General features: G+C 40.8%; 1 protein-coding gene across 2 annotated transcripts in view; it reads left to right on the top strand.

Moving 5' to 3' along the window:
- The first annotated feature begins 15,415 nt into the window (after positions 1-15,415).
- Positions 15,416-25,137, top strand: part of FER1L6 (fer-1 like family member 6) — a 155,013-nt gene continuing 145,291 nt past the window's right edge. For both annotated transcript variants that reach the window (XM_047728475.1, XM_047728474.1), the window contains exon 1: positions 15,416-15,512. In XM_047728475.1, the coding sequence (XP_047584431.1) occupies positions 15,490-15,512 (23 nt within the window). In that variant the 5' untranslated portion in view covers positions 15,416-15,489. The remainder of the gene's footprint in view (positions 15,513-25,137) is intronic.

Here is a 25,137-nt window from a genome sequence, read left to right as displayed (position 1 = left end):
ATAACAGACAGAAAAGAACAGAGAGACCCAGAAGAGAAGGCCAGGTGCAGACAGAGGAGGAGATTGGAGCGACACGTCTCTAAGCCAAAGACTGGCAAGGACTGTCAGACCTCCAGGAGCTAAGAAGAGGTAAGGAGGGATCCTGCCCTAGAACTCTTTGGAGAGAGTAGCGCCCTGCCGACACCTTGGTTTTAGGCTTCAGCCTCCAGAACCGTGAGAGAACACATTTCTACTGTTTTAAGCCATACATTTTGGTATCAGCTGATACAGCAGCCCCGGGAAAACAAAATCAGGCAGTGCTGTTTTCTCCTTTTTGGTCTCCTCTAGCTCCCCTGTTTCTTCTCTAATAATAGGCAACATTTATATAATTCAGATCTAGTGATAGACACGGTTATAATTACTCCACATGTGGATTAACTCATTGCTAGTCTCACAACAACACTATGAGGTAAGCCCTACCATTAGAACCATTTTCTGGCCAAGGTACTAAGACACAGAGTGGTTAAGGAATCTGTCCAAGATCACACAGCAAGTAGGAGGCAGTAATGAGACAACTGAATTGTATGCCACCTAATAACATCAAATGAGATTACATTATCACTTCTGTGATATTTCTGCCAAAGATGCGTGTCCCAAATTGGATTAGAGAAAATGTCAGACAAGCCAAAACTGAGGGGCGTTCTACAACACAGTGACCGAAATCTTTGAGAGTGTATGAAAACCCTGACAGTCAAGGACAGACCAAGAAACTGTCCTGACTGAAGGAGAATTGGGAGACTTGACACGAAAATGCAGAATATGACTCTGGCCTGGGTCCTTTGGCTGTCAAGGACAAGACTGGTACTCTTGGTGAAACTTGAATGGGGTCTAAGGGTAGGTGATGGAGATTCCCTTTCTGTATGTCTTACTCATATTAGCTCATTTAATCTTCACAACCACCCCATGAGGTTCTGATTTACAGATGAGACAGCTGAGGTGCAGAGAGGTTAAGTAACTTGCCCAAGATCACACAGCCAGGGGTAGCAGAGCTGGGATTGCCCAGACAGGTGGGATCTTATCACAGCACTCAGCTGCCTCTCAATATGGGAACAAGCAACAAACATGCAGATAAGCTAAAAGAATTGTGAAGCAGAGGGTGAACTGATGCTAACAGGGAAGATGAAAGCAGGGAGTGCTGGGCACTGGCTTCCGACTGAAACACGGTGGTCAGGGATGACCTCACTGAGCAAGAGAGGGTTAGAGCAGAGACCTGAAGGGGCTGGTGGAGGAGCCCTGAAAAACCTTTGATCTGTTCGTCAATTCAACCCTAGAGAAATTACAGGATGCATTAGAGCTGAGCTCAACATAATAAAATGCACAGAGTCAAGTTACAAAGAACATGTTGATGCTCAGTGTTGGGAAATAGAAATAAGATGAAGACAAATAGGTTGATGAATAAGGGAGGCTTCTTAGCCTTCTCGATGCCTGGTTCCAAGTGAGGGTGGGTTCCCAGCACACGCGGCCCAGGCTGCCTGCAGGGGCAGAGTCGGGGCTCCTGGAGCCCAGCAGAAAGAGGGCTTGATCTGGGGGCAGCAGCTGGAGGAGGAGCAAGTACTGTCCTGGGGGGAAGAGGCAAGGAGGGCCTGCGGGAGGTGGTGGCCAGGGAAGCCAACAAGCAGAGGTGTGACAGTCTTGGGGGCTATGGGTGATGGACGAGAGCCCTCAGTTCAAAGGCTTCCACATTCCAGTGCTAACAACACACTCACCTTTACATGCTATTCACTCCAAGTAGAACTGTAAGTCCTTCCCCGATGAAGGGCACCTGGGTGTCCTGTTTGCCACTCATTTCTACATTGAAGAAAGCCTGCCTTCTTCTTGTTTCTGCTCAGACAGCACAGTAAAACCAGCACGTGGGATTTGTTTTCATGACAGTGTTTCGTTATGTGCTGTTAGGGGGGGCCTGAAACTGTTCTGATTTGCTTTCTTGCAAGGACTTTGCCTCTTTGCTTCGAATCTAGAAAGATTTTTGGAAGCTAAAAATGTGTCTTGACAGTGATTTGTTTCTTCTCTTTTTGCCCGAAAGGTCATGAGTCTCTCATTTTTTTCTATCATCTCGACGTCCCCGCCCCTGCTCCAACTTTGCTTTTGAGTGTTGCCCGGATTTGTTTGTTCTTCCTTTTAAAAGACTCATAAATCATGTTTGTGGTTCTTCTCACTGTGTAAAAACAGTATCCGTACTAGGTGGAAAACAAGGGTTTTAAAATATCCACTGTACGTAGACAACCCCATCGCAGCCTCCCTCTGAACTCCGTGCTCGTGTAACCACGTGGCTGCCCTCCCAAGGGGCTCTCCTTCTTGGAGACTGGCGTCTCCATTCAGCCCATCACTCAGACCCAAATCCACCTGAGCATCCTTGACTGGACACCGTCTCTACATCCCACAGGCGATCCATTAATAATTACCAACCCTTCCCACCGCTTCCACTGCTGCCACATGGGCCAGGTGCCTTTCGTCTTTTACCTGGAACAACACAGCAGCCTCCCTCCCTGTCCTTTGTTCTTCTGTCTTTATTCTCTTCAAATACCAACCAGAACATTCCTTTCAAAACAAGAGTTCATTCATATCACCTTCTGACTGTCTAAAGCTCCCAACATTTCTTCTCTGTTTAGACTGTTGGAGTTTCCCCATCTGAAATGGGGCCAATCTTGTTCACCTCAGGGTCTGTTAATAAAACGAGGAAATTTGGAAAGTTCTAGACCTGCCAGTAATATATGTGGGGCCTGGGATCAGTTGGCAAATGGACACCCACATCCCACATATCTCAAGATTTGAAAGTTATAAATCAAGCCATTAACTGTTTAGTGAAACACATGAAATCTTTTTATCTTGGTACATTTGCCTTCACAGCAAACTATATGTTTAAAACAGTTGATTTTATAGGACTGAAATTGGCACAATATCAAGGACGGCTAAATTTAATGTTGATTTTACATGTTTAGGTGTTCCGTTGACTAGCCAGCCACGTTAGGGTGAGTAATTTATATAAGAACGTATAACTCATAGCAAGCTATTTATTCAATAACAGTTGGTTTTCTTGACTTTGCGTCAGCAACTTGCTAGCTTTATTGTTATAACCAAGATTTTCACATAATTTGTGTTCAACTGGGAGTAAAGTAGGAGTTGGTAAACTGTCTTTTTTTTTTTAAGATTTATTTATTTATTTATTTGACAGAGAGAGAGATCACAAGTAGGCAGAGAGGCAGGCAGAGAGAGAGGAGGAAGCAGGCTCCCTGCTGAGCAGAGAGCCCAATGCGGGGCTCGATCCCAGGACCCTGAGATCATGACCTGAGCCGAAGGCAGAGGCTTTAACCCACTGAGCCACCCAGGCGCCCCGAGTTGGTAAACTTTCTGTAAAGGATCTGACAATAAATGTTTTCTACTCTACAGGCCATTTGTTTCTGTCTCAACTATTCAACTCTGCTGTTGGAGCAAGAAAGGACCATGGGCAAAATATAAATGAACAGGTGGACTCTGTTCTAGTAAAACATTATTTACAAAAACAGGCAGGAAGGGCGCCTGGGTGGCTCAGTGGGTTAAACATTTGCCTTTGGCTCAGGTCATGATCCTAGGGTTGTGGGATCAAGTCCCACATCCGACTCGTTGCTCAGTGGGGAGTCTGCCTCTCCCTCTCACTCTCTGTCAAATAAATAAATAAAATCTGTTAAAATATTGTTTAAAAAACAAACAGGAGGCTGGATTTGGCCTGCAGGTTGTAGATTGTGGCAGCCTGACCTAAAAGATTAAAAAAATAATATGCAGTTGTATTCAAAATATACAAATCTGAATATATTTTAATCAAAATGTAGTTTAAGGTAAGTGTAAAAATGAAAAAAAACCCTGTTTTCTATATGTCTTAATAGTAATTTTCTCAAAAAATATCCCAAACTATCAAAATTACAAAACAGAATACAAGTATAATTAACGACTATCTAAATTTTAAGTCAAAACTATTTAAATAAAGCTGAAGATTTTAACTTAGTTTTTTGAGACTATAATTATGTCTCATTATTAAATATTTGTATACAAGAGAACTGTTGGCAATTTTCGCACTCAGTGTCCGCCAGGTTGCCGATGTAAAGTATTAGCAAAGTGGGTCAGGTATATGGAGTCTACACTTAGATATGTACACAGTTAAGGGCATTTGGGTTGTTTCATGTTGCAGAATGCTCTCTAGGAGCCACATGCTGCTGTTGGTAATAGTGCACTAATCAGCAAGTACTTCTGGACTGGCAAAATATCGCAGAGAGTGAAGCAAGACCAGGGATGATGGGCACCGCTGGGAAAAGATACTTACTGATGCAAGGATCTCATGCTCTCTGGGAGCAGGGATTTGACAACTTAATTAACTTACCTCTTCTCTTACCTAAGCACTTCAGCCACTCAAATGCTCCCCACACTCCAAAGCGGTGGATGCGGTCACCTTTGGTCTCAAAAATGTAGGCAGTAGATGTGTAGAAGTGTTGCCCTGAGGGCTGGAATGATGTGAGTGACACAAGACGAGACATGTATTTGACAATATGAGTCTCGCTGTGCCAGCGCTGGGTGCTGGTCTTGAGTGACAGAAGCATTCATATAATCTTTAATAAATTGTGTGTGTGTGTGTGTGTGTGTGTTTGGTTTGCTTGAGTCTATAGGCAAGGTTGGGAAACAGTGAGCACCTGTGTGAAATATAAGTATCTCACAGAAGGTCCAGCCTACGCTCCATGCCTATGAGCTTCCACACCTGAAGCCCCTTCTGCTACGGTGCAGGAGAGTGGAGCCGGGGCCAACGACTGCTTACCAGAGCCATATTCAGCAGGAAGTATGGATCAAGCGCTCCTAGGTTGAGAGGGAAAGTCTACCTCTAAAATGTGGAGTGCAGCAGATGCTTCGTAAAACTAGGGCTGTTGTCTGGAGCAGCAGTGATTGTTTCAACATAAAACAAGGAACCTTGAAAGGTGGGGAGCTCCCAGACACCATAGTGTTGAGCAGAAGATGGATACCAAGGTAGGGATGGTCTGGAGGGGTCGACCCTTCCATGGGTATGTGTTGACTCCAAACATTCTCTGAGATCTCACTGCACTCTGAGATTCTAAGAGTGTAAGATTAAGTGTTTGGGGTAGCAAATAATCAAGCAGAAAGAAGAAACACATGGGACATAGGTATACCGGTGTCCTGGAGCCAGCCCCTCTCGGCTTCCAAGAGTCAACTGTTAAGTATTCAGGAAGTTTGAGAAGAGGTGGTTAGCTATTGAGGAGATATGGTTAAACCATTGTAATCAGCCATGGTGGGAGTACGTACACCATGGAAATAGGCAGACACTGTAACTCGGTGTTCTTTTTCTCTGGAGGGCTGGTTTACCAGCATACCCCTTAACACTTGGTTGTTCCAGACATTAAATTTTAACTTAGCTAGGATCTATAAAGCTAATTCACATCACTTCTAGCAGAAGAGTACAGGAACCTGGAAGATTGGAGTGGTTAAGCCCCCAGGCTTTGTGCACAGACCGATCTAGTCCTAACGAGCTGCAAATGGCCTCAGACAAACTACTTGGCCTCTCTAAGCTTTGGTTTCTTCATCTATAAAATGCGGGATAATAATAGTATTTAACAAGATTTTTTTGAGAATTACGTATGGTAATTCATGAACAGTGGTTACTGTGGTTTCTGGCACGTGATAATCTCAACAAATTAGTAAGTAGCTGTTATCATTTTTCTAAGTTACACATTGTTAAAAGCTGCGTGTTGGGTTTAAACAGCAGAAATGATTCCTAAAACTATTCCTGTTTACATGAAGCAATAGGGGTGATTGAGAGGATGTTGCATTGCATGACTGATGGAAATGCAGAAGAACCAGGATCAGATAATAAGCAGGAACCGAGAGAAGCAAGGAGGCTGGAAATTCAGGCAGGATTTTGCCACAGGGACAGTCCTGGGTGACTGGCCTTACTGCTGGCCCTGTGGCTACCAATACTGAGTGTTTCTGCTTCTCCCAAGCCCAACCATTGGAATGCATTATCTGTCCCTGTTTCTTTGCAGTCTAACTAACAGATTCACAGCCTTGGGCAGTTATGTCCAATTGGTCAATCCTTGTCAGGTGCCAGCACCTTAATTTCCGGAAGTGTTGAGTAAAAGCAAGCATCTGATGTCTTCAGCATCTGTTCTAGAGGATGGCCTATATCTCCCACCAAAACCCACATTGTGGATTATTTCCAAACATAGGAAAAATCTGGGCAAGTGATTCATGTCCAATATGGTGTATCCATTTAGGTGCCCTGTCTTCTTCCCCTCATATTTAGTGTTCAAAAATAACAATAAACCAAAAACAAATATAAAATGTGTTTCCATTTAATGTAATAAGACAATTCCTGGCACATCTGAAAACAATTTAACTCTCTTGGCAACCAGTGTTCTGAGTTAATGTCCTGCTCCAAGTTTTGGAGTTCTGATTCAGGCTAATTCTTCCTTTCGCTTTTGGGGATACCAAACAATACTCTGCAATCTGTGCACTAGACCAGGGGTTGGTAAATTTTTCTATAAAGGATCACATAATACACATTTTAGGCTTTGCAATTGTGGTACTGTGATTTATAATAAGTATGTATTTGATTTTTTTGTCCCTGTTCCTGGCTCAGAGCCTTTAAAATCCTTGGAATTTCCTAAGTGATGAGAGAGATGAAGGTGTCTTTTGTTGTGTTAATGAGGTGATTAAGGAGGGGACCCTCCCTCTCATTACCAGTCCTGTGACTTGAGTTCGGAACTTTCATTTCCTCAAACCCAACCTCCAGGGAAGAGAGAGGGGCTGGAGATTTTCAATCATCTATAGCCTATGATTTAATCAATCATGCCTATGTAACAAAGCCTCCATAAAATCCCAAAAGGAGGTGGTTTAAAGAGCCTCCAGGTTGGTGAACAAGTGGAGATTCAGGGAGAGTGACATGCCTGGTGAGGGCATGGAAGTTCTGTGCCCTTTCCCTATACCTTGCCCTGTGCATCTCTTCCATCTGGATATTCACCTGTATCTTTTATCATGTCCTTTGAAAATAACCTGGTAAACAGTAAGTAAACTGATTTCCTAAGTTCTGCGAGCTGCTCTAGTAAATTAATTGAACCCCAGGTGGAGGACACAGGAACCTCTGATTTACATCTAGTCTATCAGAAGCTCAGGGAACAGCCTGGACCCGCAACTGGCATCTGATGGGGGGCAGGGTTCGGTCTTACCGGACTAAGCCCTTAACCTGTGGGATCTGATGCTCTTTCCAAGTAGATAGTGTCAGAATTGAGTTGAACTGTGGGACATCTAGCTGATGTCCGAAGCTTGCTTGGTGGTGTAGGAAAAACAGGCACAGAGGAATTGGGGTCAGAATTGTAGTAATCCACTGTGTTTGTCTGGGTCACTCTTCTCTGCCACTGTAGCCTGACAGCAACCTTTGCAGATATGTAAATGAATGGGTGTGGCTGAGGTCTGCCATCTGCAGTTTGCCAACCCCTGGATTAGATTACAAAGTTTGCTCTCACCAGTATACTCTGTGTATAATAATCAGGCAACATAAAGGGGCAGGGGGCTGTTACTGTATACACACACTCACATACCATACATAATGCAGGAAGGAAGTAAGTAGAGACATAGGAGGGAGGAATTAGAGACCTAGAGACCGTAAGGTAAGGTCATAGCTGCTGATGTCTCTTCCCTCCTTTAGGGCCCATGCTGTGTGGACTTATCAGTTGGGAACTCAACTGGTTGTGGCTCATTAGCTAATGGGGTGGCCCAAATCTGGATTGTGTATGAACTTTCGGTCATTCTGCCTGTGTAGGGCTGGAGTGGTCATCCAACGACTTTCTCACAGGGCATGATTATATGAGAGGAAGCCAGGGGACTTCCTGAGTCTTAACCATGCTGTTCCTACTCTGTCTGGGAAGTGACAGCCCCTATTTCTCCTTGATACTCAAAGCTTAGCAAAGAAGTTCACGTTGTTCCCTGGGTGAACTGGAGAGACCTTGGGACCTGGGGCCTAGACCCAGCCAGGCCAGGGGGAGTCACTGAAGGTTCTTAGTCTTGTCACGAGAATGAATTCAAGGACAGACATGCAGCACAGAGAATGAGTGACACAAGTGGGAAAGTTTATTAAATCGGAAAGTACGCTCTCAAGATATGAGAGAGGGGTGAGCAAGGGTGAAAGCTGCACTCCCTGGGGGTTGGATTCCTATCTTTTATTGATAGTTGGTAAATATTGATTAATTAAGAAGGGAAGCAGATTTCCTACTTTTTCTTCCTAATTGGACCAGGGGTTTCCTGTCATGGCATCCACCATTTTGGGTCTGCTTGTTCCACCCAACTTCTTACGGATGCTGCCAGGACAGGCCTCTAACCTTCTGATGATGAGTCCCTTGTTGATGAACTCCAGGTCTCCTGTTAGAACCTAATGCACTGCCTCCTCCAGCAAGCCTGTGGGCAGAGAGGTAGGTTATAAATGCTTACTACAGAACGGCAGTATACACACAAAGGTTGCACCACACACATGTCATACACAATAAATATGGTGGCAAGGATCTGCTCTGTTCATGTGTAGCACTTGATAAAATGTCCCTAAATGATTTGTTTGTTTATCCCACTAAGCTGTGAGCCTCCCAGGAGCTGAGAACAAAATGTATGTGTTTCTGCCAGAACGGGGTATATCTGTTTTGCCCAGAACCAAGCACAATGCCTGATAAATCATTAGATACTTGGTTGAATGAAACAGTAATGTTATTTAAAAAGTCAACATTCAAAAATATGAAGAAGTAGCTCCTAAGAATGTAACTTGCATGAAATAAGAGAACAATAGGTTCTCATGGGCAAATGTCTGTAAGAAATATATGTACTATTTGAGGAAACTGAAGTTTGTGGCTTTTGTTTTGTTTTGAAAGATTTTATTTTTAAGCAATCTCTATACCCAAAATGGGTCTTGAACTCACGATCCTGAGATCGAGAGTCACAAGCTCCACCAACTGAGCCAGCCAGGTGCCCCTGAAGTTTATGAGTAGACCGTGATGCAGGGTGATGGCAATACTCACCCAAGGGCTGAGATTCGGTATTTCTCTATTTCTTCTCTTGTGAAGACATTGCAAAATACTCTGTAGTGGGAAGCACGACTGGCTCAGGGCCAAAGCAAATTTCCTGCTCTTGTTTTTCCTTGGAAGGTGATTTATTTAAGAGCTTAAACTTTTAAGTGAATAGAACTCTGAAAAATAATTTGTTTCCTCAGTAGATGAGACCTGTGGTGAGAAGCAGGTGCTATTGGCACTAATGAAATCTCAAGTTTAGACGAGGAATGGGAAAATATGATCACAGGAGAGTTGACTTGTACTGGAAAGTTTAAATGCTGATTGAACTAAATTAAACTAAGTTCAAGTTAACAGATATTTTTGAACATCTAAAAGAGTAAGATGCAGCATAAGGCAGTCTGAGGGTACATGAAAAATAAGAATTCGTTCTTATCCCCAAATCTGTTATAATCTAGTGAAGTTCTTTAGGTGCTGGAGGGATCGATTAACATGTTTAAGGAGGAAGAGATTAATTCCCATCAGAGAGTCAATATAAACTTCATGGCAGAATTACTTGAAAGATGATTAATATTTTGATAGAAGTGTATGGGGAAGAACGTTTCTGGTGGTGAGCCCATACAGTAAAGGTCGCAAACTCAAATATCTAAGGAATGAAGTACATCACAATCAAGACTAGAGCTAGTTGGGTGTAAGACAATAGGGATTGTGGCCAACTGGAGAGGGTGTGCTCCATTTGAAGGAATTAACCACTTCTCAGTTTCAGGTAACTGTGACCTCAATCTATTACTTTTCCAAGAGAAGCTGAGAATTTTCTTAATGTTGCCAGTGGATTAGATAAAACAACAACCACTATAACATCATGTGATCCAAATCCATCTAAATCTAGTGCGTGGACAGTGATTTACATAAAGGTGGAGAGGGAGAGATTTGCAAGCCATGTTTGGGAGCTAATACAGCTGGATGTGTGTGAACATGAGTGGTCACGAGCAGGGGCAGTGAGACCTCCCAAGACACTGAATTCACTTTGACGGAATCAGATCCTATTCTGTGGGCAGCAAGGAGCCTGTCATCCCAGAGGTGATTTGTTGAATACTCTGGTTTAGAAAGACTTCTCTGGCTGCCTGTGGAGGAACGAATCGAAAACTTGTTGATGAGAGCAGGGAGATGGGTTAAGAGGATGCTGCAGGAATTCAGCATGAGAATGGAGCAACGTCTGAATCTGGACAAAGGAGACTGGTGAGACACGGTAACTGTCAAAAACTATTCATGACTGGCTAAAAATAAAGGTTGCTTTCTATTTCTTCAGAGGTTGATTTAGGAAACTGAAGTCCAAGTCCCAGATAAACCACTAACTAGTTTTGTGGCCCAAGGTCAATCATTTCTCCTAAACTTTAGCTTTTCTTCCATCAGACAGTGACAATAATAACTGTCCTGCCAACTCAGCATGCTGTAGCAGTCAAGAGAAGCAGAGCTCGTGAAGGAGCAGCCAGCACTGTAAAAGACTATATCTGTGGAAGTGACTTTTATTGGTGTTATGATAGTCAGCTCTGGGATTCCGCATCAGTTAGGACTTTGTAAACATAGCGAGACATGAAAAGTTATTATCTGAAAGTGACAATTTGTTTTAAGATTTATATGAAACGAGAGCATCTGGAGAGGAAATTTTTACTCTGTTGTTATTAGCAATGACAATCATGACACGTGCTGTGGCTTGTAGCACCTTCTAAGTAAAATGGCCCAACCCACTACCCTAGCTGAGGGCCTAACCCAAGGTAGCCATGTTTGAAACCTCAAACCATGCCTGACCCACAGGCAGTAGATTCATCTGCTGATTAGAGGTCTAAGATGCACTCTTGTGTCAAAAAGACTCTTCCAAATGGGAATAATGGTAATTAGTTGAGCCAGGAATGTAATTTCTGTAGGGAATTTCAGTGGGGGAACTAAAGAGTAAGGCACCCAGTCTGTGGTGTGAGGACAATGGGATAGATGCATAATAGGACAAACTTACCATGGTAAGATGGTAGATGGAAGAGGGTAAGACAGAAGATCACTAGAGAGAAGATCCAGTGCCTTTACATACAGCACTGCTGGGGTTTCCTTAGGTCAAGAACCATGCTTTAGTCCCTGCCTCCCTGAGGCATGACAGTTTTTATTATTTTGTCCAATAAAATTCCATTCAGTGGGGATCCTTAAAATAATCTTCACCTTTCACTTGAGTTTGTTCATTCTTTCAACCAAAAGAGTCTCCTGAAACACTGTCCCTATTCACCAAAAATAAGAATGACATTTTCTGAGGTGTTTGAATTTAAGAACAGAGGTCATATAAAATTTGCTTTATGTCTTCTAGTGGGAAAAAAAAAAGTGGTAAAATTAAATGGCATGTGACTGGGTAGACTCAGGAATTAGTGTCAAACACTTACATGTCAAACACTTAAGAAATGCTGTATTTCAAATTCTTAAAGAGGGACAGCTGCTTTTAAAAAAGGAAGATGTTCTACAGCTAGTCCAGGCAATGACTGGAGAAAAAGTTGAATTAATTCATAAAGTTGATGGAGTGGAATAATCACAGACTTTAGAGTTAGGAGCCTTACCCAGGAGACCAAGCCCAGTGACTTCCTGGTTGGGTGGGCATTGAGATCTCAGGTAAGGTGCTCAGCCCTGCAAGGCCCAAGGTGTTGATGAATGGAGATGTCATGGTTATGGTGATAATGATGATGGTGGTGCAGGAATCCATGAGAAAATTCACGTGAAATTCTTCATGAACTAAGCTATATGGTTTGTTATTATTAAGGAACTAAAGTTAAAGGGTAGGAAATGAAAAGGGTTAAGGTGACAACATCGAAAAGCAATAGCAGTTATACATTAGAGAAAGAAATGGACTAATTTCAGACAAATTACTAGTGAAGAGTTGACATTCCTACAGGATTCCATCTGATTGTTATGCAGTAAGATGTTTGGGAGCCTTCACCTTTTTAAAGAAGGTAGTTTTAATAATGGTGGTGACTGTGAAAATGACGCTAATAATAATCACAGCAGCCACCACCTCCTGAACATTTCCCATGGCCCAGTACTTGATATTCACTATCGCCAATGTTCTAACAGCCAGGTTATTATCCCCATTCTACCCATGAGAAAACCAAGGTCAGAGGGATTAAGAAGCTTGATCATATTCAACCATCTAGGGATTTGAACCCGGTCTTTCTGGCTCTTCATTCTGTGCTCATCTTGCTCTTGGCATAATTACGTCATCTTAGAACAGGGAAATAGTCTACAGGGATCCTTGGAGAATGTCTAGTGTAGGCCCCCCTTTTTAGAGAAAAGGAGAGAGGCCCAGAGAAGTGAAATGGCCTATCCAAGGGCACACAGCTAGTTACCAGTGAGATTGGATTCTCAAACTCTGGTCTTCTGACTCTCAGTACCCTGATGTCTATAGGAGGCTGCCTCTCTGGTGTGCAGCTGTTTTGAATAACCGTGCACCCTTGCAAACAGATGGTTGGTTTTATTCTAGAGAATTATAGGTCAAATGTCCCCTTCCTGGGTTTAACAGCTGGCATATGTGCTGTGGTGTCTGATATTGCAACACACCCTGGGTTTATGGTGGCTTGCCTCTGGCTTCTATTGGCAGTGGGGAAGCTCTTTGTCATGGAGTGAGCAAATAAGGGAGTTCACTGAAAATCAGTCCCTCAGTTCTTGTTTATTAGCTACCTCTAGCGTAAATATTACATGTGCCTTCCTTAGGTGGGAGAGGGGATGACTCATGAATATACTGGGAAGAGCCAGCCTTTATGAGAGTTCATTACCTCCCAGGGTCCTTTAATTCTCACGATTAAGCTTCAAGTTAATGGATTAAACCCATTTAACAGATGAGAAAATCGAGACCCAGGGTTATGAAGAAAGTTGTCAATGTTCAAGACAAAACAAAACAAAACACAAAACAAAACAAAAAAACCTTAAAAAGTCCTGGGACAGGTTAGAGCTTTCATCCCCAGGTATGTTTGATGCCAAAACTGACATTTGTAACTAACACACACGCCTGTGCTGCACCTATAGAACTTTGCACCTATGGGGGATGGGGTGGGTGGGAAATAAAGGCAAAGTCTTGACCTTCACAAAGTTTATAGTCTAACATGAGACACACGCATGATTAATTCTAATATTCTTCCTCAGAGAGCATTGAGTTCTTTCTGTCAGGTACTCTGCTAAGAGGTTTATGAGAATCATCTTTAATTAATTAGAGAGAGAGAGAGCATGCATGAGTGGGGCTGAGGGTGAGGTGGGGAGGGACAGAGAGAGAGGGAGAGAAAGAATCTTAAGCAAATTCCACACCCAACACAAACCCGACAGAGGGCTTTATCTTGGGACCCTGACATCATGACCTGAGTCAAAATCAAGAGTTGAACATTTGACTGAGATGCTCAGGTGCTCTGAGAATCTATTTCTCAGTATGACTATGCAAGGAACTTTTATCCCCATTTTACAGATAGAAAACTGAGAGTAAGAGAGGTGTCACAAATTACCAAGCTTTCTATAGTTAATAAGTATTAGAGTCTTAATTCAGTCCAGAGTCATAGTCACAGTGGTCAAGTTTTAAATGAATGAATGAATGAATAAATGAATAAATAAAATGCTCTGGGACTCCAAAGGGAGAAGCCTGTAAAGTTGAAAGCTAATTACACTAAATCCTTAGAACTAACTTCAGTCCACTTCCCTGCCAGCCACAGTGATCCTGAAGAACAGGGCAGCGCATGAAATTGGAGGCAGTGTGATGTAATTAAAATAGAAAGAGAATGGGAGTCAGAGCTCCGTGTTTGAGACCATCGCTTCCTCCCAGTGAACTTGGTGGTAACTGAGGAGAACTCGTTGGCTTTCTTCTGTGTCGTGCTTCCTGTCACTGAAAGGGGCTCTCAAACACGGTTTATTTTTAAGAGGTGATTTTTGTTTTAATGCTTGTCTCTGGAAGGATGCCCACAGATGCTAACAAAGACTGGGGAAGCTATAAAACATTCAGAAGAATCTCAAAGTTATTGAATTTCACTGAAATAAAAAGGGCTAGTTCTGTTTCCCTCACAACTCCTTCATAGGCATATTTATGTAATTATTCATCAGCAAATTTATTGTGGATATTGCAAAAGCCTGCTCCCTCTAGTCTTTCAAGTTACCAAGAGAAAGGAAAGCAGAGAACTATTTTCAATTTAGCCAGCTGTTTCTCCCTTGTGAGTTTTCAGGTCTGTCTTTTCTTTGAGCTTTGTGGCAGAGTAAAAAGAGCACTGATGGAGCTGTCAGGCTGACTCCACTGTTTCTTAGCTATGTGATTTGGACTGGTCTTCTCCTTTTCTGGGCTCTGTTTTTTCTCTCTCTCTCTCAAACCAGCCATTGAGTTTCACATCAAGCTGTGCACTCTTGGAAATGGCAGTCAGGGGCTGTGAGTTATTGGAGAGGCTCTAAGAACCATATGTTGGACAAGTCTCAGGGGTGGGCAAATTCATACCTCACACACATCCATTACATATGTATCTGAGGTTGCTGTTATAAGTAATAAAATGTAATTTAAAGTGTTACTGAAGTTTTACTAATTTTGGTCATTATGCTTTTCTTAGTTAAAATGCAGTTAAAACTGTTATCTAATCACTTATTTTGATCATCTTGATTTTCTTAATTAAAATGTGATTTAAAATGTTACTGAAGTTTTGCTAATTTTGGTCATTATGATGTTCTTCATCAACATATACTAAATGTTCTATCAGTATGAGAAAGGTCTGAATATATCTTTGATATTAAGAATGGGTCTTATAATTGGAAAGCTTGAGAATTACATGTCCAGTTGATTTCTTGGGTTCTTTCTAGGTCTGAAATTTTGGGATTCTAAACTAAAGTGTCCAAAATAGTAGTCATTAGTCACATGTGGTTAAAAAAAAATCCATTCAGTTGTACTAGTCACATTTCAAATGTTTAGTAGTGGTTGCATGGGTTAGTGGCTACCATACTGATCAGCATAGATGATGGAACACGTCATCATTACAGAAAGTTCTGTTAGGTAGCCAAGTGAACTAAATGATTTTATTAATAGGTTTTCCTCGAGATGAGATAGTCTTACCATATAATTCTCAGAAGAGCATGAGTTTGAAGATTGAAGGCATTTAGCCCTTGGTCCTGTCACTGAAGGAGTGGGAGGGGGCATGGCTAAGAAACCTGACAGACTGATCCACCCTTCTTGGGATAGTCTGCCTTTGCACCTTTGATTGTAATAGGTAACATGATGCTCAGAACAGCCATGCATACCGATGAGTGTTGATTCAGCCACACCCCCACATAGTCATACCCACCAGATTACTCTGAAACTCAGAAGCTTGTATCCAGGATCTAGATACAGCCAAACACCAGGATTTTGCTGGGTTCCAACCCAGAGGAGCCAATAAGAACAGGAAGAATGGAGAAACCATCCAAAGCCAAGTAACATATTTCCTTCTCCTAATAGGAAGGCTTCTTTGGGTGTGGCTGGAGCTAAAGGGCTTGGAGCTGAGGGCAAGGGTCTCCCTTAAAAAATCCTCAAGTTAACTAAGACCTAGGGTTTAGTAGGTGAAGGTTATGGGCCAGGAGAGATGGTGTGCTTAAGAGACACACGTTCCCCTTCTGATGAGAAAATATATACTATTCATTGTAGAAAATTTAGAAAACACAGAAGCTGTGGAGATTTAAAGAAACCCTTATAATACAACTGGAAATAACTGTTGTTAACATTAAGACAATTAATTCCTTGAGCTGGACTATAAAGGGTTAGTATTAAATGCTTTTGTTTTTCTGGAACTAGAGCCTTTCCTTACTTAATTGTACTGACGACCTATTAGTCCAAATGAAATCTGGTTTCATTTTTCTCTCTGGCCATTTCCTTCTGCTTCAGACTCTCTTATCTTGGTTTGTAAGTGACAGACGTGGTCTTTCCAGTTGTTTTGCAAGAATGATGTCCATTGTCCTCATTCATAGATTTGTTGAGGAATCTCTGGGACTCAAACTCTACCCTTGTGACCATGGTGGCCTTGGGGTTTAGTCATGTGGTTCAGAGCTGGCCTTGACTTTTCATTTTGTTTGGAGCTGGATAAAAGTGGTTTAGACACATTTGTATTTTTCATCTGCAAAGTGATTTGGTAGAATTACATGGGTACGTCATCAGCTCAGACTGGGGATGAGTTTGGGGTTCTGGTATAGGATTGCTGCTGAATCATTTTAAAAATTTTAATCATTTGATAAATATTTCTGTTATGAGGATAGTGCTTTACTAGCTCCTGGGCTCACGAAAATGCATCTAAACACATTATTCTCTCAGAGTGTTTACAGATAAGTAGTGATCAATAACAACATAGGTGGTTATGAGTTGGGTGTTATAGGTATTGGGATAAAGGTCTGCTCAGGGTGCTGTGAGAGTCCATGTAGGGAAAGATGTCACCCACGTTTGGGGAAATCAAGGAAGGCTTCTTAGAAAAAGTATGTCTAAGCTGAGAAGTGAAGGATGAATGGGAAAGAACGGGCTTGAATGTGGAAGTAGAAGTGAAGGTTAGGGAGAATCTTCCAGACAGAAGGAACAGCTTGAGTAAAAGCTGGGACATGAGAAACCATGATGCATTTGGAAATGACAACGCCAGTAAATGTCCACTGTGCATATTCTGCTGGCAAATATCTTGGACAATAATGTTTGCTTCAAGACTGGCCTGTGTTATTCTCTGGAGGCATATTTCCCTTCCTCTCCAAGTACAAATGCCACTGATATTCTAAAGAGGATCTGGGTCAAGGCCACCTTCCTCAGGAAGTCTTCCTGGATTTCCTCTGGTGGAAATAAACTCTCCCTCCTCTGAATTCCACAGAACTCTTGTCTTCTCTGAACTTCACACTTTGTATAATATTCCTTACAGTTGTTTTTCTTTCTGCCTTAACTATGAAGAGATTGAAGCCAGGGACAGTCTTCTTGCCTCTCAGAATCTTATCTGGTGCTGAGAACAAAAATGTACTTAAGCAACATGTGTGTATTCAGACAATTTTGGATTTGTGACTAGAACTGGTCTTTTGTGTGATGTTGTGTCTCATGCACTTTTTTTTCCCCAAGATTTTAGTGCATTTTCTCCCTCATTGCAATTATTTTTTTCCTCCCCCTCCAGGCATCTGCCCTGATACTTTACCACAGTTAGGCTCAGGATAATTTTCAGAAGAAAGGAATGGCATTTGATTTTGTTTATTCATGCAGATTGGATTAATTAGGATGAAGGTTTTAAGTGGCATTACAAATAGTGCCTGGAGTGAGGGCTCTGCTGTGAGCAGACGGAGAGCAGAATTTCTCACATGGGTGAGAACCTCCTTGTTCCACATGCTATTTTTTTCCAAAACAAAAAGAGCTTTAAAGTTTGGGGGTGAATGGAAAATAATACACAGCCTTTATAGAAACGTAAATCAATATAGAAAAGGATATAAACATAAATAAAATTAATGCCAAATCCTACCTGACAATCTTTTTGTTTAAAAAATCCCTTTAGGGCACCTGGGTGGCTCAGTGGGTTAAGCCTCTGTCTTTGGCTCGGGTCATGATCTCAGGGTCCTGGGATTGAGCCCCACATTGGGCTCCCTGCTCAGTGGGGAGCCTGCTTTCCCCCTTTCTCTGCCTGTCTCTCTGCCTCCTTGTGATCTCTCTCTCTGTCAAATAAATAAATAAAATATTTTTAAAAATCCCTTCAGGTATCTTTTTATGCATTTTTTTCAACATAAACTGCATCATATTATACGTGCTGTGCTGCAGCCTACTTCTCTATGAACATTACCAGCATACACGGAAAGTGCTCTTATCAGGTGGGTGGTTGGAAAGAAGTGTTTAGCATTAAAAAATGCTGTGATCCCTGTAGTTCATTTCATCACAGCATTCTAGAATCCTGTGTGTTGAATCCTTTTCTTGCATTTTCTCCCTGAACTACTAAAGTTTCTGTTTAGGTATTGTCTGGTGGTACTTTTTCAATTCAATAAATGCATACTTGCACTGTCATTGTTGATGAGCACATGGGATCCCATTGTGTGTACAAAATTTATTTAATTTGTCCCTAGCTGATAGGTTTTTAAGTTATTTCCCATTTTAAATTAACATATAATATATCATTTGCCCCAGGGGTACAGGTCTGTGAATCATCAGGCTTATACATTTCACAGCACTCACCACAGCACATACCCTCCCCAGCGTCCATAACCCTGCCACCCTATCTCTATCCCCCACCCCCGGCAACCCTCAGTTTTTTTCTTGAGATTAAGAGTCTATTATAGTTTGTCTCTCTCCTGATCCCTTCTTGTTTCATTTTTTCCGTCCTTACCCCACCCTGCCTCTCAAATTCTTCATATCAGAGAGATCATATGATAATTGTCTTTCTCTGATTGACTTATTTCACTTAACATGATAGCCTCTCGTTCTATCCATGTCATCACAAATGGCAAGATTTTGTTTCTTTTTCATGGCTGCATAGTATTCCACTGTGTATATATATCACCTATTCTTTATCCATTCATCTGTTGATGCACATCTAGGTTCTTTCCATAGTTTAGCTATTGTGGACATTGCTGCTATGAACATTTGGGTGCACATGCCCCTTCGGATCACTACATTTGTATCTTTAGGGTAAATGCCCAGAAGTGCAATTGCTGGGTCATAGGGTAGTTCTATTTTCAACTTTTTGAGGAACCTCCATACTGTTTTCCAGAGTGGCTACACCAGCTTGTGTTCCCACTAACAGTGTAGGAGGGTTTCCCTTTCTCCGTATCCTTGCCAAAATCTGTCGTTTCCTAACTTGTTAATTTTACGATTCTGACTGGTGTGAGGTGGTATCTTACTGTGGTTTTGATTTGTATTTCCCTGATGCTGAGTGATGTTTATCACTTTTTCATGTGTCTGTTGGACATTTGGAAATCTTTGCCAAAATGTCTGTTCATGTCTTCTGCCCATTTCTTTCTTGATTGGATTATTTTTTCTTTGGGTGTTGAGTTTGATAAGTTTTTATAGATTTTGGATACTAGCCCTTTATCTGATACATCATTTGCAAATATCTTCTCTCATTCTCTCAGTTGTCTTTTGGTTTTGTTGACTGTTTTATTTGTTGTGCAAAAGCTTTTGATCTTGATGAAGTCCCAATAGTTCATTTTTGCCCTTGCTTCCTTGCCTTTGACTATGTTTCTATGAAGAAGTTGCTGCAGCTGAGGTTGAAGAGATTGCTGCCTATGTTCTCCTCAAGAATTTTGATGGATTTCTGTTTCACATTGAGGTCTTTCATCCATTTTGAGTCCATTTTTCGTGGTGTAAGGAAATGGTTCAGTTTCGTTCTTCTGCATGTGGCTGTCCAATTTTCCCAACACCAATTGTTGAAGAGACAGTCTTTTTTCCACTGGACATTCTTTCCTGCTTTGTTAAAGATTAGTTGACCATAGAGTTGAGCGTCCAGTTCTGGGCTCTCTATTCTGTTCCATTGATCTATGTGTCTGTTTTTGTATCAGTACCATACTATCTTGATGATTACAGCTTTTCAATAGAGCTTGAAGTCTGGAATTGTGATGCCACCAACTTTGATTTTCTTTTTCAACATTCCTCTGGCTATTCAGGATCTTTTCTGGTTCCATATAAATTTTAGGATTATTTGTTTCATTTCTTTGAAAAAATAGATGGTATTTTGATAAGGATTGCATTAAATGTGTAGGTTGCTTTAGGTAGCATAGACATTTTCACAATATTTGTTCTTCCATTCCATGAGCATGGAACATTTTTCCATTTCTTTGTGTCTTCCTTAATTTCTTTCCTGAGTACTTTATAGTTGTCTGAGTACAGATTCCTTGCTTCTTTGGCTAGGTTTATTCCTAGTTATCTTATGGTTTTGGGTATAATTGTAAATAGGATCAACTCCCTAATTTCTCTTCTGTCTTGCTTTTGGTGTATAGAAATGCAACTGATTTCTGTGCATTTATTTTATATCCTGACACTTTACGGTATTCCTGTATGAGTTCTAGCAGTTTTGGAGAGGAGTCTTCTAGGTTTTCCACATAAAGTATTGCATCATCAGAAGAGAGTGAGAGTTTGACTTCTTCTTTACTGATTTGGATGCCTTTTATTTCTTTTTGTTGTCTGATTGCTGAGGCTAGGACTTCTAGTACTATGTTGACTATGAGTGGTGATAGTGGGCAGCCCTGCCATGTTCCTGATCTTAGGGGAAAAGCTGTCAGTTTTTCCCCATTGAGGATGATATTCACTGTAGGTTTTTCATAGATGGCTTTGATGATATTGAGGTATGTACCCTCTATTCCTGCACTGTGAAGAGTTTTGATCAAGAAAGGATGCTGTACTTTGTCAAATGCTTTTTCAGCATCTACTACTGAGAGTATCATATGGTTCTTGTTCTTTCTTTTATTAATGTGTTGTATCACATTGATTTGTGAATGTTGAACCAACCTTGCAGCCCAGGAATAAATCCTATTTGGTCGTGGTGAATAATCCTTTTAATGTACTGTTGGATCCTATTGGCTAATATTTTGGTGAGAATTTTTGCATCCATGTTCATCAAGGATATTGGTCTGTAATTCTCCTTTTTGATGGGGTCTTTGTCTGGTTTGGGGATCAAGGTAATGCTGGCCTCATAAAATGAGTTTGGAAGTTTTCCTTCCATTTCCATTTTTTGGAAGAGTTTCAGGAGAACTGATATTAGTTCTTCTCTAAATGTTTAGTAGAATTCCTCTGGGAAGCCATCTGGCCCTGGGCTCTTGATTGTTGGAATATTTTTGATGACTGCTTCAATCTCCTTGCTGGGTATGGGTCTGTTCAGGTTTTCTATTTCTTCCTGGTTCAGTTTCAATAGTTTATATGTCTCTAGGATGCATCCATTTCTTCCAGATTGTCAAATTTGCTAGTGTATGGTTGCTCATAATGTGTTCTTCTTCTTCTTTTTTAAGATTTTTATTTATTTATTTGACAGAGAGAAATCACAAGTAGGCAGAGAGGCAGAGAGGGGGGGGGAAGCAGGCTCCCCGCTGAAGAGAGAGCCCAATGTGGGGCTCAATCCCAGGACCCTGAGATCACGACCTGAGCCAAAGGCAGAGGCTTAACCCACTGAGCCTCCCAGGCACACCGCTCATAATGTGTTCTTATAATTGTTTGTATTTCTTTGGTGTTGGTAATGATCTCTCCTCTTTCATTCATGATTTTATTAATTTGGGTCCTTTCTCTTTTCTTTTTGATAAGTCTGGCCAGGGATTTATCAATCTTATTAATTATTTTAAAGAACCAGCTCCTAGTTTCATTGATGTGTTCTACTGTTCTTTTGGTTTCTATTTCTTTGATTTCTGCTCTGATCTTTATAATTTCTCTTCTCCTGCTGGGTTTAGGCTTTCCTTGCTGTTCTTTCTCCAGCTCCTTTGGGCGTAGTGTTAGGTTGTGTACTTGACACCTTTCTTGTTTCTTGAGAAAGGCTTTTATTACTATATACCTTCCTCTCAGGACTGCCTTTGCTGTGTCCCAAAGATTTTGAACAGTTGTGTTTTCATTTTCATGAATTTTTTTAGTTCTTTAATTTCCTACTTGACCTATTCATTCTTTCGTAGGATACTCTTTAGCCTCCATGTTATTTGAGTTCTTTCCAACATTCCTCTTGTGATTGAGTTCTAGTTTCAGAATATTGTGGTCTGAAAATATGCAGGGAATGATCCCAATCTTTTGGTGCCATTTGAGACCTGCTTTGTGACCCAAGACGTGATCTATTCTGGAGAATGTTCCATGTGCACTAGAGGAGAATGTATATTCTGTTGTTTTGGGATGGAATGTTCAAATGTATCTGTGATGTCCATCTGGTCCAGTGTGTCATTTAAAGCCTTTATTTCCTTGCTGATCTTTTGCTTAGATGATCTGTTCATTTCAGTAAGGGGGCTGTTAAAGTCCCCTACTATTATTGTATTATTGTCGATGTGTTTCTTTGATTTTGTTATTAATTGGGTTATAGAATTGGCTGCTCCCATCTTAAAGACATAGATATTTTCAATTGTTAGTTCTTCTTGTTGGACAGACCTTTTAAGTGTGATATAATGTCCGTCCTCATCTCTTATTATAGTTTTTGGCCTAAAATCTAATTTATCTGATATAAGGATTGCCACCCCAGCTTTTTTTTTTTTTAATGTCCATTAGCATGGTAAATTGTTTTCTCAACTCAATTTAAATCTGGAGGTGTCTTTGGGTCTAACATGAATTTCTTGTAGGCAGCATATTGATGAGTCTTATTTTTTTTTATCCATTCTGATACCCTGTGTCTTTTGATTGGGGCATTTAGCCCATTTACATTCAGGGTAACTATAGAAAGATGAATTTAGTGCCATTGTCTTGTCTGTAAGGTGACTGTTACTGTATATTGTCTCTGTTCCTTTCTGGTCTGTTACTTTTAGGCTCTCTCTTTGCTTAGAGGATCCCTTTCAATATTCCCTGGAGGGCTGGTTTGGTGTTTGCAATTTCTTTTAATTTTTGTTTGTCCTGGAAGACTTTTATCTCTCCTTCTATTTTCAATGACAGCCTAGCTGGATATAGTATTCTTGGCTGCATATTTTTCTCATTTAGTGCTCTGAATATATCATGCCAGTCTTTTCTGGCCTGCCAGGTCTCTGTGGATAGGTCTGCTGCCAATCAAATTTTTTTACCTTTGTATGTTATAGACCTCTTGTCCTGAGCTGCTTTCGGGATTTTCTCTTTGTCACAGAAAGTTGTAAGTTTTACTATTAGAGGACGAGGTGTGGACCTATTTTTATTGCTTTTGAGGGGGATTCTCTGTGCCTCCTGGATTTTGATGCTTGTTTCCTTCACCAAATTAGGGAAATTCTCTGCTATAATTTTCTCCAATATACCTTCTGCCCCCCTCTCTCTTTCTTTTTCTTCTGGAAGTCCAATTATTCTAATATTGTTTCATCTTATGGTATTACTTATCTCTCAAATTCTCCCCTCGTGGACTAGTAGTTGTTTGTCTCTCTTTTGCTCAATTTCTTTATTCTCTATCATTTTGTCTTCTATATCACTAATTCTGTCTTTTGCCTCATTTACGCTAACAGTAAGAGCATCCATTTTTTATTGTACCTCATTTGTAGTTCAACATGGATAGATTTTAGTTCTTCTATTTCTCCAGAAAGGGATTCTCTAATACCGTCCATGCTTTTTTTGAGCCAGCTAGCACCTTGATAATCATTATTCTGAACTCTAGTTCTGACATATTATTAATGTCCATATTGATTAGGTCCCTAGCCGTTGGTACTGCCTCTTGTTTTTTTTTTTTTTTTTTTTGGGGGGGTGCATTTTTCTGCTTCGTCATTTTATTCAGATAAGAATAGATAAATGAGAGTACAAAATAGTAAAAGGGTAGCAACGACTCAAGAAAAATATACACTAACCAAACAGAAGAGACCCAAAACCAGGGGTGGGGGGAGGAGAAAAGGGGGAAAAAATTAAAAAAAAAATATATATATATATATAAGACTGGTGAATACAACAAAGCCACACACTTGATTTTGGGAGTATTTTGGCCTGTTAGAAGAAACTACCTCCCAAAATTAAAAAGAAAGAAAAACTTATATATATACAAAAATAAGAGTAAACATACAGAAATCAGTGGCTTTCTTATACACTAAAAATGAAAATACAGAAAGGGAAATTAGAGAATCAATTCCATTTATTATAGCACCAAGAACCATAAGATACCTGGGAATAAACCTAACCAAAGAGGTAAAGGAACTGTACTCGAGGAACTACAGAACACTCATGAAAGAAATTGAAGAAGACACAAAAAGATGGAAGACCATTCCATGCTCTTGGATTGGAAGAATAAACATTGTTAAAATGTCTATAATGCCTAGAGCAATATATACTTTTAATGCCATGCTGATCAAAATTCCACCAGTATTTTTCAAAGAGCTGGAGCAAATAATCCTAAAATTTGTATGGAATCAGAAGAGACCCCAAAACGCTAAGGAAATGTTGAAAAACAAAAATAAAACTGGGGGCATCACGTTACCTGATTTCAAGCTTTACTACAAAGCCATGATCACCAAGACAGCATGGTACTGGCATAAAAACAGACACATAGACCAGTGGAACAGAGTAGAGAGCCCAGATATGGACCCTCAACATTATGGTCAATTAATCTTTGACAAAACAGGAAAAAATATACAGTGGAAAAAAGACAGTCTCTTCAATAAATGGTGCTGGGAAAACTGGACAGCTATATGCAGAAGAATGAAACTCGACCATTCTCTTACACCGTACACAAAGATAAACTCAAAATGGATAAAAGATCTCAATGTGAGACAGGAATCCATCAGAATCCTAGAGGATAACATAGGCAGTAACCTCTTCGATATCAGCCACAGCAACTTCTTTCAAGATATGTCTCCAAAGGCAAAGGAAACAAAAGTGAAGATGAACTTTTGGGACTTCATCAAGATCAAAAGCTTCTGCACAGCAAAGGAAACAGTCAACAAAACAAAGAGGCAACTCACGGAATGGGAGAAGATATTTGCAAATGACAGTACAGACAAAAGGTTGATATCCAGGATCTATAAAGAACTCCTGAAACTCAACACACACAAAACAGACAATAATATCAAAAAATGGGCAGAAGATATGAACAGACACTTCTCCAATGAAGACATACTAATGACTATCAGACACATGAAAAAATGTTCATCATCACTAGCCATCAGGGAGATTTAAATTAAAACCACATTGAGATACCACCTTACACCAGTCAGAATGGCCAAAATTAGCAAGACAGGAAACAACATGTGTTGGAGAGGATGTGGAGAAAGGGGAACCCTCTTACACTGTTGGTGGGAATGCAAGTGGGTGCAGCCACTTTGGAGAACAGTGTGGAGATTCCTCAAGAAATTAAAAATAGAGCTTCCCTATGACCCTTAAATTGCACTACTGGGTATTTACCCCAAAGATACAGATGGAGTGAAAAGAAGGGCCATCTGTACCCCAATGTTTATAGCAGCAATGGCCATGGTCGCCAAACTGTGGAAAGAACCAAGATGCCCTTCAACAGAC

Source organism: Lutra lutra, chromosome 4, assembly GCF_902655055.1.
Source record: "Lutra lutra chromosome 4, mLutLut1.2, whole genome shotgun sequence".
In the NCBI taxonomy this organism is placed as follows: domain Eukaryota; kingdom Metazoa; phylum Chordata; class Mammalia; order Carnivora; family Mustelidae; genus Lutra; species Lutra lutra.
This window is presented reverse-complemented; position numbering and strand designations above follow the sequence as displayed.